Below are 20,241 nucleotides of genomic sequence, written 5' to 3' on the forward strand. Positions count from 1 at the left end.
ACCTATCAATATTCCAACCTCATTCTTCAAGGAAATAGAAGAGGCAGTCCAAAAATTCATATGGAACAATAAAAGACCCCGAACAGCAAAAACGATCCTTAACAGAAAGAACAGTGCTGGAGGAATATCAATATCAAATTTCAAACTCTACTACAAAGCCATAGTAATCAAAACAGCTTGGTACTGACACAAGAACAGACCTCAGGACCAATAGAATAGAACTGAAAACCCAGAAATGAACTCACAGACCTATAGCCATCTAATCTTTGATAAGGGAGCTAAAAAAACAGAATGGAAGAAAGACAGCCTCTTTAGTAAATGGTGCTGACAAAACTGGTTAATCACTTGCAGAAAACTAAAGCTAGATCCTTTTTTTTTTGGGGTCCGGTCATGGGGCCTGAACTCTGGGCCTGGGCACTGTCCCTCAGCTCTTCAGCTCAAGGCTAGCGCTCTACCACTTGAGCCACAGCACCACTTCCAGCTTTTTTCTTTTGTGGTGCTGAGGAATCGAACCCAGGGCCTCATGCATGCAAGGCAAGCGCTCTACCACTGGGCTACCTTCCCAGCCCCAGCTAGATCCTTATATATCACCCTGAAAACATTACAGGATGGAATAGGAGAAACTGTAGGTCTCCTTGGCACAGGCCCAAATTTTCTTAATAGAGACCCAGAAACACAACAAATCAAAGAAAGGTTGGACAAATGGGATTGCATGAAGTTGCAGAGCTTCTGCATGGCAAAGGACATATCCAGCAAGATCAATAGAAAGCCCACAGATTGGGAGAAGATCTTTACTAGCCATACAAAGGACAAGGGTCTCATATCTAAAATATAAATCCCCCAACAACAAATCCTCAAAGAAACAACTGCCCAATAAATAAGTGAGCTAAAGACTTAAAGAGAAACTTCTCTGAAGAGGAAAGGATGGCCAATAGACACATGAAGAAATGCTCAACCTCTCTAGCCATAAAAGAAATGCAAATCTAAACAACATTGAGATACCACCTCACCCTAGTTAGAATGGCTATAATCAAGAACTCTAATAACAACAGATGCTGGTGGGGATGTGGACAGAAGGGAACCTTACTGCATTCTTGGTGGGAGTGTAAACTAGTTCAACTACTTTGGAAAGTAGTATGGAGGTTCCTCAAAACACTCCACATAGAGCTCCCCTATGACCCAGCAATGCCACTTTTGGGCATTTACCCAAATGATCACAAACAAGACCATACTAAATCTCCCAGCACAACTATGTTTATTGCAGCATTATTTACCATAGCTAAGATATGGAACCAACCCAGATGCCCCTCAGTAGATGAATGGATCAAGAAAATGTGGTATATATACACAATGGAATTCCATGCCTCCATCAGAAAGAATGACATTGCCCCATTTGTTAGGAAATGGAAAGGCTTGGAAAAAATTATATTAAGTGAAGTAAGCCAGGCCCAAAGAAACATAGGTGCCATGGTTTCCCTTATTTGCAATAACTAGTCTATGTCTGACACAAGCAGAAACGGTCAGACAAGTTGATGTTAGGCAAAATGAACTCCAAGATTAGGACTCAAATTGCGATTGTTTCTAACATATTTATAAGATGAGTTCTTTGTTGCTTTGTATGTTCCTCCCCCACGGTATAATCCCTATTTTCACTGTATTTGATGTTGGTATAATTTGTGGAGGGGAAGGGAAAAAACAAACTGTTTAAATAGGGATACAGGTGGACCCATTGCAACAATGAGATGTACAAGACGTTATGTCGGAAAAAGGCGCAGGGGGGTGGGGCAGGAGGTCAGGGAGCAGGGGAGAGGGAGGATGGGAAGGGATGGGAAGGGGAAACAAAGAAGGAGGCAACAATGCTTGATAAGAAATGTACTCATTACCTGGCTCATGTAGTTGTAACCCCTCTGTATGGTATTTTTACAATTAAAAAAAAAAAGATTCCTGTCCTAGGCACCATGTCTGTCCTTAAGAAGCTGCAAGCTTGGGAGTTAATAAAGGAAGAAGTCAGTTTTACAAAAAGCCTAGCAGTTTATTTCTTGATGGTTTACAGAGGGATGCTTATCTCTCTACACCTTCTGAGAAGGGTCTGCAAGGAGGCTTCCGCAGCTCTCTGGACGCTGACGCAGGAGTCCTGACGAAGTGCTTGGAGCCCTGAAATAGAAAGACTGACAAAGTGAAGGGAACCGGGAGAGTCAGAGCCCAGCAGGGAGAAGCAATCCAAGCCAAGGCTCAGTTTATGCAAACTACAAGGCTACGCAGAGGGCCGACCCTGTGTGGGACTCAGATCCTAAAGCTCAAATTTTACTCTACAAGGTCAATTTGGAAGGACAAGGGGAGCAACTTGTATCATTGAAAGAGGAGGGGTTAGGAGATGCTGTAGGGTGTAGCTTGTCCTAGAGCGCCTGCTTAGCATGTACAAAGTTCAGTCTCCAGCACAAAACAAGAAAAACAGAAAGGGAAGGGAAGACCCTGGCTTTGTGATCATCAGCCTTGTTTAAGCAGAACCATAATCTATTGATACTATGTCTGCAAAGGGAAGGAGATGGGGATTGCTTCAGGCTCCATAGAAATTCCAGAATCTAGGGAGCCTTGGATATAGCAATTGCATCCTAAGGTCTTCCTTTGAGAGTTTATCTGCAACTTGGAGCAATAATAGTTTCTCTAAGAATGGAACAGTGTTCTGAGCACAAAGCAGGACTGATACTCACGTGTGGTCAATTGCTCTCTGTCTAATAACTCCACGTACTGTTTGGTCAAATTGAGAATGATAGCGTCTAAAGTCAACAAGAGGAAAAGTTATGACTTTGCTCTAGGGGAGAAGTTGGATCATGTTGAAAGACATCTGGTTAGAGCGTGAATAGTCTGGTTTTGTAATGAGTAAATTACATGACTCTCCCTGTACCACTTAGCCTAACGTGAGGGGGCGCTTGATTATGCCTGGAGTGCCTTGTCTGGAAATGGTCACCCGCCAAAAGTGTACTTGAGCAAGCATGCAAATGGCCTTTTGGGGGTCAAGGATAAGTATGGTCAGGTTTCAAACCAGTTTGAGGTATGATTCCTATAATAATTCAGCAAATTATAATGAAATAGAGGCCATCATATCCTTGACCTTGGGAATCCTTAGGCTTTAGCTTGGCATTTTTTCTTTGGCTAGTTTTTGAGGCAGGGTCTTGCTTTTTGATCAGATGGGAATTCTTCTTTACTCCTCTCACTGTAGCTGGGACACCAGCCTTTCTATTGAGGTAAGGTGTCACTGTTTTTTATTTTGGTCCCAGCTAGCATCAAACTGCAGCCCTCCCAATCTCAGCTTCCCACAAAGCTGGGAAGGACAGACATTACCTACTTCATCCAGCTACTGATTGAAATGGAGCCTCACAAACTATTTCCCTTGCACTCAGCTGTTGATTGAGATGGTGAACTCATGAACTTTTCACCTGGGCTGATCCAGAACTCCAGTCCTCCTGATCATTACTTCCCAAGCAGCTAGGATTGCAGGTTTGAATCACTAGCACCTGACTTGGTTAGTTAAAACACACACAACATGAACAAGCAAACACACCTGATGGGGACTTTTGATGTGAGCTCACCTGTGAGTTTGACCGCTGAGCTCCTGATCACCTCCCAGTTGCTGGCAAAGAAGGTGAATGTGTGTGTGTGGAGGATCCACAGAATTTCCTGGTTTTTCTTTGCCTAGAAGGAGATGTGTATTACCAAGAGCACAACTGGAAAGCAACTATAGCATTCAGTATCCTGTAGGTCTTCAGAAGGGAACTTTAAAGGCCAATGAACACTTACATAGACCCACTGATAACTGGCTTCCAGTTATGACTACTTGGAAGGTACCAGGGCTTAAGGCAAAAAGTAGACATGAATTTCAGCAACCTAGGAGAATGGACCCTTATTAGGACTTGAGAAAGTTGTCAAGGGCAGTATGGGAAGATATGTCATCCTTCCAAGAGTCTTGGCTCTATCTAGAGAGTCATCGTCACACCGTTTCCCCTCGGGGTATGTGTCCAGATTCTTGTCCTGCCATTTTGGTTTGCTGTACACTCACCAGTTTCACACAGAATTGCCTATAGAAATCCCTGGCTCTTGGCAAGTCCTGAACAAGGAGATGATCTAAAATCCCGTAGAGTTCTTGCAGGCCCAGGAAAGGGATGCAGATGACCAAGACATCACGGCAAGCCTAGAGAAAACAGTTATCTACCTTATAGCCTGTAAGGCTGAGGTCCTCATTCAGAAAGAAAGAAATGTCAAATAACATTGGCAAATGAGCAATCAAAACGAAAGGCTTGGATGGCTTTATAGTAATTATTGGTATTTCCCCAAAGTTCAAGGGTGGGAAGGGATGCCAAAAAAAGAGCCTAGAATGGGAGGAGTGGTTTTGAGGTTCAGTTCTGAGGGATGACTTCAGATCTGGCTACTACCAGCCCAGCTAGGCCAGACTTCCGGCACTTCTCATCTAGGAGAGAGCATGTAGTACGAGTGTCTGTGGCGGGTCACTTACAGTTCCAATCTTAGGATTGGGATCCCAGAGGTGAAGAAGAAATGAAATCATGCTCTTCTTAATTTCTTCGGCAAAAAAAGGTTTCCACCTTCTTCCTGTTAGGGATGCCAGATTCTCAAATAGGAGGATGGCAGTCAATCTCACATCATCTTGCTCCTGTTGTGACAAACGCAACTTCTCACAGACCATTCCCTGTCAGCACCCACCAAAGGAAGGATGGGACCTGGCCACTAGGATATTCTTTTCACAGCCTCAGCGTGTTTGGAGATTTCTACTCTTTTTTTTTTCCCCCAAGAAGTTCTCTCTCCCTGCACACATGTTTGAGAAACCATGAGTCTAGGGTTGGGGTAACACTGTAGAACTGGAGGTATGATTCTGTCTTTGACGAGTGCTGGGGGTGTTTGATGTGATCTGACAAACAAAGGTGCTGGCAGCCGAAGGCAACAGATGATTCCTGTTGTTTTTGTATTTTACACAAAATAGTCAGTTGGATTTGTCGCTCACCTGCAGTTGTAGGATCTCTATGCTGCATTGTTCTTCTCTAACCTGTCAAATGCACAACTCTGGAACTTGGACATTGACTAAATAAAAAAGTGCCTGGCCTTACAGTTGAATGGATGAAGTTATAAGCCAATTTGGCTTTTTGTCCATGATGGCAGAGAATGATTTCAAGAAGCAACGGTAAAGATGATGGAGGAGCATCGCCTACCTTTCATTTCTCATGTGAACTTCGAGCTTATGGTTTAGAGGTCCAACAAAAGCAGATGGACTTTGCTGGAGTTTTCTTTTTATAGGTCTAGAAAACTGATTTAATGAATGCATATGAACACAGAGGGATAAAAGGAAAAGTAATCATGAGCCACAGAATGTTATTTCAAGAAACAAAAAGCATAAAAAGGAATTTGATGTAGGTGTTTCAGAAAAATGTCTTGTTTGGGAAAAGGCCAAGGTAGCTAAATGAATACAAGCAATGTGATTTTTTCATAATGGACCAGAGGCTAGAAACACATTCTTAAAATAGATGAATAGACATGCAAAAGTGTATTTGTTAAATATTCATTTGGAAAAAGAAAACAAAATCAAAGTACCAACAGGTAGAAAGCATGTACTAAAGAGAGAAGAAGAAGACTTTCAAGTTTTCTATCATTAACAGAAAGACAGATGATGAAAAAGCAGGAGAAAGAAATGGCAGAATATTTTAGGGTTCCAGGAGATGCATTAAGAAGTGCTCATCAGTACAGGCTGGCCCATTGTAACAATGAGATGTACAAGACACTATGTTGAAAACGAACTTTACAACTTCGGGGGGTGGGAGAGGGAGGAGTTGTGGGGAGGGAATGGAGTAACAATGCTCAATAGAAAATGTACTCATTATCTTACTCATGTAACTGTAACCCCTCTGCACAGTATCTTTAAAATAAAATATATATTAAAAAAATAAGTGCCCATTAGGGTCTTCATGGATTCACAGAGAGCAAAATGGTAGCCAGTGGGGACCAGAGCATGGGGCTGCAGTGGGTTTTGCCATATCATCACCACACTTAGAGAATTTCATGAATGAATTTCTATTCTGAGAAGAAGTAAAGATAAAAAACCTTGAGAGAACAGAGAACGTCATGATTGCTTAATCTATAAGAAAATCTAGGGACCAAGAGAAGTAAACTTGGAGAAGAATTATGTTGCAGAAAGAATAGCATGTCAGTACAGGACCTAAGTTTTGTAAAGTTTACTAGTATGTAGGTGCAACTCCAGTTAGGAAGAATAAAGATTTAACCTATTAACTAGTAAGAATTCAAGTCTATTTCTTCAATAGCACTGAGAAACACTATCTTGATCACACAACTATTGGGTAGATTTGTGATTTCCTAAGAATCCAGATCCAAGAAACTCAGAATTATTGTTATCAGTTTAACAAGAACCCAGAAAGCCTAACAGGTGGGGTCTGTAGGAGAGACTTCAGTTCTTTGCTAAAGATTGCCATCAATTATCTGTGTAATGAGAAAAAAGAGAATGTCTTTGGTATTTTTACAGTAGGTACTAATTGGGTGTGAGCTCATAAGCACTTTTGAGGACAATTTGAGAATTAAAAGTGATGTGGGTAATTTAGAGTAAAAGTTTAGAGAAAAAGAAACAAAGCAGAAGTTGTTTTTAAAAGCTAGATTTAGGCTAGTACAAACAGAAAATTTTAAAAATACAGTTGAGAATTACATACTGTGACATCAAAACTAAGGATCCTATGGTTACTAAATGGCAAAAGAGGAACAAAGAAAAATATTTTAGAAATCGAATAGGTAGGAAAAGGTTGGACTTGAGAGATCATTTTTTCATTAAATTCGATTTAGATATCTCAAGTCTCATTTGGAGATACAACTCAGTCACTGGCTTATAATATATTCAGTGAGCAGAAAAATAGGTTTATGGTCAATACCGAATACAATGAAAATGTCTTAGTCTGCAGAGAAACAAGTAAATAAGTGTTTTAATAAAACTCTAATGTTTATGGAGGAGGCACTGGAGGCAGCAATGAGCACTTCTATCTCCTCTGACAACCGATCACAAGGAAATAGCTTTAGTTTTAAGTTGTCATGCAGTGGGTGTTTGCATTGATGGTGGTGGGAAAAGCCCAGAATAAATGGTTAAATACAATTTCTTGGAAACTATAAAAGAAATGATCTTCTTGTGTCTAGACTTACAGACTGATCATTTCTAAAATTAGGTCCATGGATGAGATCAGACATTAACAAACTTTTTCTGAAAATGGACAAACCATATATAAATTTGAATTTGTGAACCCCATGGTCTCTAAGAGCTAATGAACTTGGCTTGTGGTGTGTGCAAGCACACAAAGACAATATGTAATCAATGAGTGTGTCTGCATTCCAATAACAGTTTATCAAAGAATCAGGCTGTGGGCTAGATTAATTCTATGTGTTGGGGTTTACTGACTCCTGGACCAATGAATCTTTTAAGTTTGAAACCGGGAAGACAGTGCAGTGACAACATCATCCTTATTAAGGCCCTGGTCCAGCATTGAATATTATCCTAATTTTTGTTACTCTCCAAAATGAGAATTTCGGTGCAAGCAATCTATTTGGTGGTGGGTCCAGGAAAGTGAGCTTGGGGAATAGAGAGGAGAAAAAGAAGGGAGAAGAACTAAAAGAAACAGGATTTTTTTTAAAAAAAGGAATTTTAGTGAGCAGACAAGTAGTACTCAATTCTCTTGAGGGATAAGGAAACATCTACAAACTCCCCTCTCACTATTTCAAAGCCCTTCCTGGGGCTTTCTTTCCCCCAGCGTTTCTTTCTCAGCCTATTTAGCTCACTTGTAACTCCCAGACCAGGGAGTACCTTCTAGCAGATAGATACAGACACAGACATGGCAAGTCGACGCTGTGACAGCTGTGTAGGGGTTGTTTGCAAGTAACCTCAGGACTGGCCAGGAGATAATGGTAGGACACTGATTATGGTCTTCTGCAAGCACTCCCAGATTCTTTTCCTCTTCATTTGATTCCCCCCCCCCCAGGAAGAAAGGCTCAACTTACATCTTCAAAGAAGGTTCTTGTTTGTAGCACTATTTCCTTGAAGTAGAAGCTCACGTCTCTGTCTGTGAGAAGCTCCATGATCTTTTTGAGAGCCTTCAAGCTTTCGCAGACCACTTCGGTGCGAGCCAGGTGATAGAGACCTCTGATGACAGACTCTAACATTATCTGCTTATGCTTCTTCACCTATTTAGAAAAAAGCGTTCTCAATCCCAAACACTGTTCTGCGTGTATACCAAGCACAGGGGTGAAATCCCCACGTACAAGAGGTGCATGTTCCATTGAGGGTCCCAGGCACCTCCATTCAAATTTGCCACTTCAGCAATGTATTGGGATTTTCACTTCATTTCTATGAACTATTAAGTGTGAGTTAATAAAGTGATATATTAAAGAAAAAGAAAATGAAACTTCTCAACCTACATGAACAGTTTTCCTCGAGAAGGCCGCGTACCTTGTGAGGGGCCCCGGATGCTGTGTTCCCCAGCCCTCGGATGGCCATTTGCCTCAGAGTAGCGTTGGTGTCCCAGGCGCTCTGATCCATCAAGATCAGAACCTCTCGCAGATTGCCATGCTTCCACAGGACCGGCTCCTTCATGAGCTGTAATCAACACACTCCTCCCCTTTAGTTAAGGGAGTGGCCTCCCTTCAGGAGGGTGCCAAAGGCATCTGAACTACAAGTAAAGTCAGGGCCTGGCTGGAGTTGGAGCAGAAGAGGAGGCCCTGGAGTGAGACTGCCAGTCCTGTAGTGGCTCAGCTCTGGGTATGAGCAGCCCACAGTTCAGGGTATCTGGTGGTGAGCACCAGAGCATCTACTTAAGAGGAGGTTTCTAGTTCCAATAGAAGAGTGGAGCAGAAGAAAACAGAGGAACCAACCAGAAATCATAGATGATGCTTCTTGTCTGGACTGATTGGGATAGTCTTAAGGTCAGATTTGGAAGGGAGGTAATGTGCTTGTTTGTTTAGCTCTTATGGCCACTTCCAGACTTGGGCACGTCCCCTCTTTGCCCTGGAAGGTCTGTTTCTGCAGGTGTTGGGCAGGAGATGGTAGAAGTGGGTCCTTCTGCCTCTTCCACTCTCTGCTTAGGTATCTCTGGCAGGGACTGCTCCCTTAAAGGCCCCCTTTCCTGTGATTTAAGCCCTCACTGAACTCCAGCCCCTCACGCAAGCATCCATGGGACCCCGGGACCCCATGAGCATATTGGGATGCCCGCTCCCCCTTGCCTCGGAGAAGAAAGCCGTGCCAGTTATCCGGTAGTTCTCGGAGGAGGAGGTGAGAGATGGGAGGAGGTGCACCATGATCTCCAGAATGACGCCATGTTGCCAGACGGCCATGCTCCTGGAAAATGCAAATTTGGGCAAAGATGCTTTCCCCTCCGCCCACAGGAAATGTTAATCTAGTTTCTCAGGCACATGGTATAGATTCAGTGGAATGCTTGGTGAAGCTAAAATAGCCTACTGAAACATCCAGTTTAATGTAGTTTGTCGCAAGCATTTCATTTGAATTTTGTTTTGAAATAAGGTGTTATGACATAGCGCAGGCTGGCCTTGAACTTTCAATTCACCTGCCTCCACCTGCTGTGTGCTAGGATAATGGGTGGGTGCTACCATACTGGGCTCAAATCTCTCTCTCTCTCTCTCTCTCTCTCTCTCTCTCTCTCTCTCTCTCTCTGTCTCTCCCTCCCTCCCTCCCCCTCTCTCTCCCTCTTTCTCCATCATGTGTCATGAGTTTGGTTGATACTACCATCTCCCCCTCCATCTTTGTTCTCCCTTCCATTATGTCCTCTTTGGATGATAGCTTTTAGGTGAGTAGATTTTTTTTCTCAGCGTAACTGCCTGTGTTTTTATTTTTTGTTTTTAGTGTTTTCTTTTCCACTCAGTGGCACACTATTTGCCCCTCACCTGGCGAGTGCACACACTCCTATGTGATGGTTCTCAGGACTGCTAAGCAAGGTCCACAGATTATCACCCTCATCAGATTCTTTCGCAAGACCTTCTTTCATGGCTTGGGTTTGTAGACACTTCAGACTTGCTATGGAGAGCCTAGAGGAGACAGCAGACAGCATCGCAGCCAGCCAAACTCATCTAGGGAATAGTGAATTCCCCAGTTCACTCCCCCTACCTTCTACAGTACTCTACAACCTCACATTGATGGATGCTGAACAAACAACAACCCCCCCCCCCAAAACAAGGGGTCCCTGCCTTGCTCTTACTCTTCAGTCTTGGCGTCAACAGAACACTTGAAAAGTGTGAGCCAGCAAGTCCAGATAATTTTGTCAATCCTCATGAGGAAAGAAAAATACCCTTGTTCTCAGACTCTGAGCATCCTTAGGATCAGGGTGCATTGTGCAGTGAATGGTGTGGTCTAATTCCTTTTGGGAGTCTGTATCTGCCGTGTGATTGCAGTTGTTCTGCACAGTCATATAAGCATGCGTGCACTCAGGCACGGCTTTTATACTGCTGTCATTTTAGTACAGCTTGAATATTATAGGAACAGCATTCATTTTGACTAAATGCTCCTTAAAATGTCTTTTTAAAAGGTTACACTATGAATTGACATTGTAATGAGAAAGTTATGAAACAGTTCAGAGAAAGAGAAATGTGATGTAGGAGAAAATCTATACCTACTAACTCTTAAATAGCCTTTTGTCTTTCCTTCACAAATTAAAGGTCTCACTGTGTAACTGAGAGTAGCCTCTGACTTGCTCTCTTGGAGCTTCAGCCTTCTTCCATGTGCTGGGATTACACATGTACATCAACACACCCAACTCTTTTTTTTTTGGTCTCCAATAGGGCTTGAACTCAAGGCCTGGACACTGTCCCTGAGCTCCTTTGTTTGAGGCTAATGCTCTACTATTTTGAGCCACATCACCACCTTTGGTTTTCTAGTAGTTAATTGGACATAAGAATCACATGGGCTTTCCTGCCCAGGGAGGTTTTGAACTGTGATCAACTTGTCTCAGCCCCCTGAGTAGCTAAGATTACAGGCATGAGCTACAAGTGCCCAATCCATTAAAAGACCTCTACTGATAAACATCTGAAACAAAAGTGCCATATCTTCTGAGATATGTACAATTTCAGATACATTTAAAAATGTAAAAAAAAATTCAAGGAAGCATTTATGGCTTCATTGGGAGTCTATTTTCTCAATGATTCACAAGGTAATGTTGCTTATTTCAACTGTTAAGTCTTAGATTTGATGCAACTTGGTGTTTATTTTCATTTATTTTTTTCTTCTTTGGGTGGCTTTGATATCACAGAATTCCAGTTTTCCCAGAAAGATCCCAATAAAGGAAGCCAAAGGAAAGAAAAGATCCTCTGAGGAAGTATTCCATCGCGGGTCATTCTGGGCAGCTATTCTGGGAACTGGCTCAGGGAAAGGTAACTACCGGGCCTGGTAACACAGCCTAAGGACTCACAAGATATTGTTTCCTCCCAAGTGTTTGATGTCAGGTCAGAAAGCACAGATGTTGGCCTGCACAGGCCACTTCAGGAGTCTGGGATCAGACATCTTAGGAATACTCTCCTTGCTAGACCCTTTACCTGCAGGGGTCTGGAGTCTGCTGTCGTTCCCCTGGTTGCATCACACGCCGCCTGTGACTCAAAGTGGAAACGGGCATCTTCTGGCCTAGTGTGCAGCTGACCAGCTTCAAGAGGAGCGTGAACAGTTCTGGATACAAGCTAGTGACAGGGCCTCCCGTTAAGAGCACTTCGTACATAGCACAGGCCACCTGGCGGGAACAGAGGACCTCGGGTCAGCAAGTCTTCTTTCCTCCAAGGTCTCTTCCTCCTAGGCTGATGGCCAAGTTTGTCCCTCGCCTCCCCGACTGAATGTTTTCCAAGCTGACTATGTTCATCATGAGACACAAAGGAGACATTAGTCTCCAAGCCTCTCCAAGCTTCCAGTTTCTCTCTCTTGAGCAGTCCCAAGAGAGATTTTGTTTTACAGCATTAGGAATTTTCAACCACAAAAAAATGTTGCTTTGGGTATTGTGGAGAATATTCTGAAACACAGATGAATAGATTTTAAGGCTGAGAAATTTGCTTTCAATTATGATCACAGGGAAATATGTCACAGGTACAAGGCCGTCCCCATTCATCTAATATGAAGTGGAGTGGGATTAAAGTTAGGCAGGAGAGAAGACAAGCAATGCTAGAACACCAAGGTTGCTCGCTAGCGCAGTTCCATGTACGTGATGAAATGTCCAACTCACAGAAATGGCTTCTATCCCAGCGATGTCATCTTCTAACCTGATCTGCAGTTTGTCTATCAGGGCTCGTATGAGTTTGCCACTGGAGGCTGGGTTTTCAGCCAACGTTTTCCACAGTGTCTTTGTGTCCCTAGAATGGCAAGGCAGGATGTTGACAGATAAGGCCCAATTCCTGTAAGCTTTCCCATCTCACTATAACCACCTGATGACACATCACAATTTCAAGGAGCGTGCTACCATGCTAGGAGATATGGAAGATATATTATTTAACAATCTAACAGTCTTCCTTTGGGGTACTGAGATTCGCAAATATCTATTAAGATGAAAATCAGTTCCACAGAAAGAGGAAAAATATTTAACTTACTTCTATAGAGTAAATGTATATATATATGATGTATATATACATGATATATGGGTTAATGGATGTAGATATATAATTATTATTCAATAAAATGATTTAAAAAGCATCATTTGGATTCAAATACCAATTTTTACATTGCTGTGCGGGTGAGATTTTTTCGACCTTTGTTCTCAAATAATAAATGCTCCCCCAATGCCACACAAGGTGGCCTTCCCTAGGTAATGAATGGGTGGAATGAGGATTTACCTGTCATAGGGCAGAGGCTTCTGTAGCAGGTTGACAACAACTGCATCCATGTGGAAGCTGGCTATCTGGGAGATGGCTTCGAGCATAAACTGAAAACTTTCCTCCTTTTGTCTGAGGACTGGCATGTGATGGTAAATGGTGCTCAGAATATCCAGTAGCTACAAAGGAAGCCAGAATAACACATTAAGTTGCCATTTTCTTTCTGCATGAAGGGCCCAGGGAAAGTACCATCAGTGTATGTCGTGGGTGTTCAATGAATTGCAAATGGTGTTCAAAGCAACAATTGATTCTACACATGGCTGGTTTCTTACTCAAGAAGATTACTGGAGAACTGGTATTTACTCCTTGCAGTTTGGCAAGCATTTGGGGAAAGCAAGCGGTGAGCTAGGCAATGAGGGGGATAAACTGAAGAGGAAAAAGATCCAACCTTTTATTAGTGATGGGATAAAGGACACCAGTCATCTGCTCAGAGGAATGAACTCTAGGTGGCCCAGACAAATAGTAATCCAGAAACAGATTGCAGGGGTGCTTTTTTAGAGGGGATTTAGGATGGTCGAGGAACGCATCCTTGTCAGAAAGAACACATGTAAAGATGTAGAATTGGAAGAAAAAAAAAACCAAGAGAACTGACAGAGCATAGGATTTTTAGGAGAGCCAAGATTTCTATATAATATTACAATGGTGAGTATATCATCGTACACTTTAAAAGACCCAGAGAATGAAGGATACAAAGAGGGAACTTTAGCTGGGCATGGTGGTGCATGCCTCTAATCTCAGCTACTCAGGAGGTGGAGGAAAGGGGATATCAAGTTTGGGGTCAGCCTCAAAAACTAAATAAAATAAAAGCACTGGGGGCGGGGAGGAGTTTCCTGAGTGGGAAAGTGTTTACCTAGAATAAAGACAGACTTGGGTTAGATCTCTCTGTCTCTCTGTGTCTGTCTTTCTGTCTGTCTATCTTTCTCTCTCTGTTCATACACACACACACACACACACACACACACACACACACACACACACACACACACACACACACACACACACACACACACACACAGAGGAGAATGAACTAACCTTAAACCTTAAAACAATGGGACTCCAAGCAGCAATGCTGTCATTATCAATGTGGACTTAGATATATTCCCACCTACAGTAACAGAGGTAGTGAACACTGTGATTTCAGACGTCACACTCTGAAGGTGATGTTGATAGTGGGGGAGATTGGGTGTGTGGAGGCAAGGATATAACTCTTCTAAAGAATAAAAACTACCACGTAAAAGAACCATGAGCTGGATGTGGTGCTGTGTGCTTGTGATCCCAGCTACAAGAGAGACTAGAGAGAAGAGGATGGTAATTTGAGGCTGGGTTCTGTGGCAAAAATTCCAGACCTTACAGCCAAAAAAGTTCTAGGGGTATGGCTCAAGAGGTAGAGTGCCCATCTAACAAGTGAGAGGCCATAAAGTCAAATCCTAGCAACAAGAAAAAAACCCATGAAGATATGGATATGAGAAAACGTCAAGAAGACCTCTGGAATAGACAGATGGGGACATCTGGAACACAGAGAAAATGAGAGTGATAAAAGGAAAGGTGAATCAGATCTAAAGGGGCCGATGACCACTGTCCTGAGTTTGGGTACTGCTCTCTGTGAGTAGGGAATGAGGATATGCGTTTCAGTTTTTGATGTGGACAAGCAAGGGCATTTATTTCTGCTAAAGATACTTTGCTTCTAGTGGAATTTCCTTTTAAAAATTTTTGTGTGAACAGTTAAATCTGATACCTCATGTACAATATCTTTCCTCAATTATTAGTTCATTTTTTCCCCCTGCTGGTCCTGGGGCTTGAACTCTGGGCCTGGCTACTGTCCTTGAGCCTTTTTGTGCTCAAGGCTGGTGCTCTACCACTTGGGCCAGAGTGTCACTTCTGGCTTTTTCTGAGTAGTTTATTGGAAGTAAGTGTCTCCTAGACTCTACTGCCCAGGCTGGCTTTGAACTGTGACCCTCAGATGTCAGCCTCCTTAGTGGCTAGGACTACAGACATGAGTCTGATCCCTTTAAAATGATTACCTAGAGTTCCAGCTCAGGATTGGATTCTCCATCAGAAATCTTTCCCTTATTGTGTGATCCATGTCTGCAGGAAACACACAGGCATTCCATATTCCATATCAACGTTCATTTCCCACATATACCCCAGTGTCTCATGCATAGTTTAAACTCATTAAAACTTTAAGTGACTCTTTGTAAAGCAATAAGCACAGAGGTGTTTTCTAATGCCATTACTCCAAATCCACACTTCAGAGAACTTTAACATTAAGGGTGATTGACTCTGGGACAGAGGGATTTCTTTCTTTTCCCCCTGAAGGTGCTCTTACTTAGTTAAAATTACTTTCTTGCCTATTATTAATCCTTGGTTAATAGCTTGTATTCTGTCTCTGACTTGAGGAGACAGGATAGATGTATGTATATAGGAACTCTTAATCAAAATTCCAGAATTTAAATTCTGTGCACGTTTGCTTAAGTGTCCAGTTGAGAGAAAGGACTGAGCACTTTCCCCAGTGCACTAGCAGCCTTGCTTAGCAGACTCCAAGCGCTCCTGGGTGTGAAGGAAAGGTGTGAAGAACAGAGGTCATCTTGGCCCTTGCTGGCCATCTCAGAACCATGCGTCTGACCAGTATAAGGCTTCTAACAACAAGTTTGCGCTGTTAGGCTCTAACAGGTAAAACCAGTGTGCTAACAAACCAGTTTTCCATGGCCTTGGTTCAGAGCTGATCACAGAGAACAGTTTGGAAAGGTTTTATGATTAATTCAAGTGGAGTTTCATTGCACATCTGGGTCTCTTAGAGAGGCCTCTCAAGGCTACGAGCTCTTGCCTGCAAGGATGTCTGCTCTTGACAGACTGAGTAGTAGAGACTGACTTGGCATTTGCTCAACTTTACAATTGGCTGTGTTCACCTGATCTTCTAGAGCAACTCCATGCTCCTTCAGCGTTGCAATCAACCATATGCCACAGGCTCTTGTGCACATGAGGTTGAGGGTTTCTAGGCCATCCAGTGTTTCCTCCAAGAACATTGTAATTTCTTCACTTGGGATGAATTTACAGACAATCTGAAAATATATCCAGAATAACTCATGTTATTAGCCACCTCCTTGTGCATCTGGGCCCTTAGCACATGCTGCTGTTTGTTTCAGGATACGAGGAACCACCGAGCAGCTTTCCAGATAGTTAACCTGGGATGGAAGCTATAGAAACAGGAGAAATCATTAGGAGAAGACATAGCATGATCCTTTGACCTGGGGTTGCCTTTTGATCATTTCCTGTTTACTGCACCACGAGCATGAGAAGGCTCTGCTCTTTTCAAATCGGAAGTTATAGCATACTCCCTAGGGAAAATATTTATATGGTGATATTTATATTGTAAAAGCGCCATCATATACATTTTATATGTCATAGACAGATACCTCCAGCTTACCACTGAATAGGTAAACCATGGGAAATTCAGGAAAATCTATCACATGTGCCAAGTGCCAGAGTGCTGTGCTGAACACTCAGGTGGCTGACGGTAACCATGCGATGCTCGCGCCTGTGTCAGTACCAGCTGCAGCCAGTAAAAGGTAGAAATAATGACATAACAATTCTGGTCTTCAGGCACGAGAACACAGAACGTTTGGTTTGATAGCAATGAATGTATCTGTGAGTGTGTTTGTGTGTGCTGATAAAGGAGGGTGGGCAGTATGAGGTCAAGAGAGTAGCTGAGGGCTGGGAAGGTGGCTCAGTGGTAGAGTGCTTGCCTTGCATGCATGAGGTCCTGGGTTCGATTCCTCAGCACCACATAAGCAAAAAGAAAAAAAGCTGCAAGTGGCGCTATGGCTCAAGTGGTAGAGCGCTAGCCTTGAGCTGAAGAGCTGAGGGACAGTGCCCAGGCCCACAGTTCAGGCCCCACGACGGGACCCTCCGCCCCCAAAGAAAGAGAGTAGCTGAGGCTTTATCTATTTAAACTGGAATGCTTTGCAGCCATCAGAGCATCCTATTCACAGCTAATGTCCCTGCATGCATCAAATTGTCTGATGTTATTTTATTGAGAAGAAACAAGCTCCTTTCCATGCACAGTTGCTCATTCAAGCCATTTCTGAGTTCTCACGGACAACTCACAGACTTCTGCCTTCCATGCTATGGCCTTGCTAGCGTTTCTTCCCTGTTCTCCTCAGTTTCTCATGGTCTCTGTTGCTCCTCCTGGGTCCAAGCTAACCTCATCTCACATTGGGTTCTTACAGTCTCCTTAAAGCTGACTTCACTAACATTGTTCTCATCGGCTTGTATGCCAGTCATTCCCATAGCAGTCAGTTACGCTCATAACTAGAAAGCGAACCTCCTTCCAGAACCACTGCTACCCCATGGAGGTCTTCACAAATCAGGGAAATGCTTCCTGTCCTCATGATACTTCACTTCTGTTTGTACATGCATACTGTCATGAGGTACTGATTTTATTGGATCCTTTGTTGACGTCTGTGGAAAGCTTCCGTCTATATAAATATGCCAAGCCTACATCACAGTGCGAGTGCCTTTTTATGTTTCACACTGGGCGCAGCTGTATGCAGTAACCCTGACTCTTCTGCTAAAAAACCTCATTGGCTTTTGATTTCAACTAGGATAAAAGACAATGTCTGTAATAAGGCTTGGAAAGCCATTGAAACAGCTCTGAGCTGTCTCCTAAGATTTCACTGCATACCTCTTTCTCCACCTCAGGGCCTCTAAATTTGCCATTTCTCCTCTACTTGGAGTGCTCTTTTCCAAATATTGTCAAGATTCTGTCATAATTTCTTTCTAGAGGATCATCTCTCCCTCCTTTCCTTACTTGATTTTATTTTTTTCTCAGTTATTATTACTTGGTATAGTTACTTCTCAGACTTCCTTTACTAGGATGTAGTAAAAGCAGGAAGTTTGTCTTCCTCTCTCCACAGAGCCTAGAACAGAGCACAGCACGTTCTAAATGCTCAAGAGATAATAGGTGGAATGTTTGAGTCAGTGAGTCCTCACAGTAACTCATTGTAAGCTATGAGTCTGATTATTTGTTTTGTTTTAGAAAAGTATAGACTAAATATCAGACAGGGCACATAGAATCCATATCATTGATTTCAAAGCCTGCTTCCATTCATTCCATTCCACTACATCCTATACTAGTGGAAAAGCCACAGAGTTTGCAAAGTTTTTTTTTTTTTTTATCAGATGCTATGCTTAGTAGCAGGTATTTGGAAGGAACATGCAAACAGAGTTCATGAATGACAGGGAAAAAGGTCTTTCATTTCACTTGACTGTCCAAAGTCTTGCCTCTTTTCCTAATGGGGTGTTAGTAATGTACTCACTTGGAAATTAGCCAAGAATGGTCTTTATCCCTCATGGATAGTCTTCCATCTTTATTACCTTAGCTATTTTGGAGGCAATCTTGATCTGGACCTGCACATCATCACATGCCAGCCCTTCCTGTAAGCCCTGAAGTCTTTCCACTTCCAAGTGAATGCCTAAAATCAACCAAGGGACAAACACACATGAGCGCTCAAGAGACTCCAACACACTGTTTTGACATAGTGATATTTCAGCTGCTGCATGCCTTTAAATAAATACCAGTAAGGTCTGCTGATGAGATGGTGAACCTGAGAGTACTTTCTGTACACAGTGCCCAGCTCAACACTCTGCTTGTAAGGATCACTTTTATCAGTCGTAAAGACCACCTGAGGTAAAAGCTCCATGGTCGGGCTTGTATTTTTGCAGATGAGGAAACCAAGATAGAGATCCACGAAGTCATTTTCTCAAGGTCACAGAGTAAACACAGAGCAGTCAGAACTTGAACCCTGTTCTGTCTCATGATCGTCTTGGCTTTAACAACCCTGCTACAGTGCTATTTCTTTTGGAGGTCCATTCATTGGGGAGCTACTTTGGGGAAAATAAAAAGGAGTAACTATAGCAAAAAAAAAAAAAAAAAAAGAAAGAAAAGAGATAACCAACAACTGAACAAGTGATTGTTGATATCAATTTATAAATACAGACCTAAGCAGCAATGACTTCCTGCTTGTAATTTGAATGCTTTGAGCCATTCTTGGTAACAAGGCCTAGCCCAGTAGGACATAAGGCACTTAGAATGTACGTAATGATCACAGTGAAGTCCCTTTGCATAGTAAATTTTGCTAACAAAAGATAAAAAGTGGGTATATTTCTATTTTTCTTCACAGGAAGAGAACCCTTCATTTGTGGGTTCCCTTCCCCTCTCACCTTTTACACAGAACAGACCAATGGTTGAGCTAGTAGCTGCTTGACGGATGCTGGGCAGGGTGTCACAGGAGTGAGGAGCCAGGAGTCCAAGGAGTGACCCTATTTTGAAGTTCTGTGGCGCCTGTAGGGCAAAGGAGATGCTTGGGTGGTGAGGACACTTGATAAGGTCCCAGGTTATTACTGCACTGATCTCAAATCCCACTTTCACTCCACATGGCCTTAGAATGTAGCGGAATCACAGAAAAGCCTCTAAAGATGTCTTAAGGGCAGTGGAAAAATGAGCGAATAAACAGGCCGAGAAGCCAGCGAGCCTCAATGTAGGACGCCAGCCCCCACACTCCAGAATGTGAGATACTGCCCCCATGATCTGCTGGGAACCCTTCATCTGGAGCCTGAGATTTATCACGTAGGGGACTGAGATTCTGGAGGCCTCGGAAGTCCCTGTGGTTCATGAGCAATGGGATGTATGTATTTCCAGGGGATTGCTCACCGTAATATCATTCGTCAGTACTTTAGCCATAACCTGGAAGGCTCTTTCTCTTTCCCACTCTTTTGGTGAAACGAGCCACATTCGGAGAAGCTGTTGGTTAGAGAATAAAATTCTTTTGCTTAGTATTCTTCATATTCGTTTAGGCTCATTCTGTGTTCCTCCCTTGGGCTCTGCTCACCGTCCTTTCTCTGCCCACTTTCACCCAATTAAAAAGGATTGTTATTGTAAAGATGATGCCCGGAGGTGTTTCAGTTACATGTCAGGTAAACAGTACATATCCTTTTGCACAATCTCACTCCTTCCTCACCTCGCTCTCTGCTTTCCCCTCATGTCCCCATCCCAAGTTGTATAGCTCATTTTCAACGGTGTCTAGTGAGCATCACTGCTTCATTTGTCCCACAGTACTGTGCCACCCTTATCTTCCCAAAGACAGATAAATGAACAAACAAGACATAAAGAAAACAAACACAGCAACAAAGAAAACAAAAACAACCCTTGTTTCCATTTCCGGAGTTCATTTTTACAGAAGATTATTTTATATGGTCAGATTCACTTAGCTACTGTGCCTATCTATTTAGTGGAGTGTTATTCCATGCTGAGGGGGGTTGGTCAGGCTGGATGTCTTCTTG

The 20,241-nt window shown here is 42.8% G+C and overlaps 1 protein-coding gene across 3 annotated transcripts in view; it reads right to left on the reverse strand.

The window, feature by feature from the left end:
• Window positions 1-2,028: 2,028 nt before the first annotated feature.
• The window catches only part of Mroh2b (maestro heat like repeat family member 2B), a 67,652-nt gene continuing 49,439 nt past the window's right edge, over window positions 2,029-20,241 (reverse strand). For all 3 annotated transcript variants that reach the window (XM_070041103.1, XM_070041102.1, XM_070041104.1), the window contains 16 exons: window positions 19,613-19,702; window positions 19,123-19,243; window positions 18,277-18,374; window positions 15,810-15,962; window positions 12,865-13,022; window positions 12,261-12,387; window positions 11,590-11,777; window positions 9,949-10,089; window positions 9,271-9,385; window positions 8,501-8,647; window positions 8,053-8,235; window positions 4,511-4,666; window positions 4,058-4,189; window positions 3,591-3,693; window positions 2,712-2,777; window positions 2,029-2,154 (listed from right to left, as the gene is read on the reverse strand). In XM_070041103.1, the coding sequence (XP_069897204.1) occupies window positions 2,048-2,154; window positions 2,712-2,777; window positions 3,591-3,693; window positions 4,058-4,189; window positions 4,511-4,666; window positions 8,053-8,235; window positions 8,501-8,647; window positions 9,271-9,385; window positions 9,949-10,089; window positions 11,590-11,777; window positions 12,261-12,387; window positions 12,865-13,022; window positions 15,810-15,962; window positions 18,277-18,374; window positions 19,123-19,243; window positions 19,613-19,702 (2,085 nt within the window). In that variant the 3' untranslated portion in view covers window positions 2,029-2,047. The remainder of the gene's footprint in view (window positions 2,155-2,711; window positions 2,778-3,590; window positions 3,694-4,057; window positions 4,190-4,510; window positions 4,667-8,052; window positions 8,236-8,500; window positions 8,648-9,270; window positions 9,386-9,948; window positions 10,090-11,589; window positions 11,778-12,260; window positions 12,388-12,864; window positions 13,023-15,809; window positions 15,963-18,276; window positions 18,375-19,122; window positions 19,244-19,612; window positions 19,703-20,241) is intronic.

The sequence above is a fragment of the Dipodomys merriami genome, unplaced genomic scaffold (assembly GCF_024711535.1).
Source record: "Dipodomys merriami isolate MVZ:Mamm:240054 unplaced genomic scaffold, mDipMer1.0.p SCAF_30, whole genome shotgun sequence".
NCBI lineage: Eukaryota > Metazoa > Chordata > Mammalia > Rodentia > Heteromyidae > Dipodomys > Dipodomys merriami.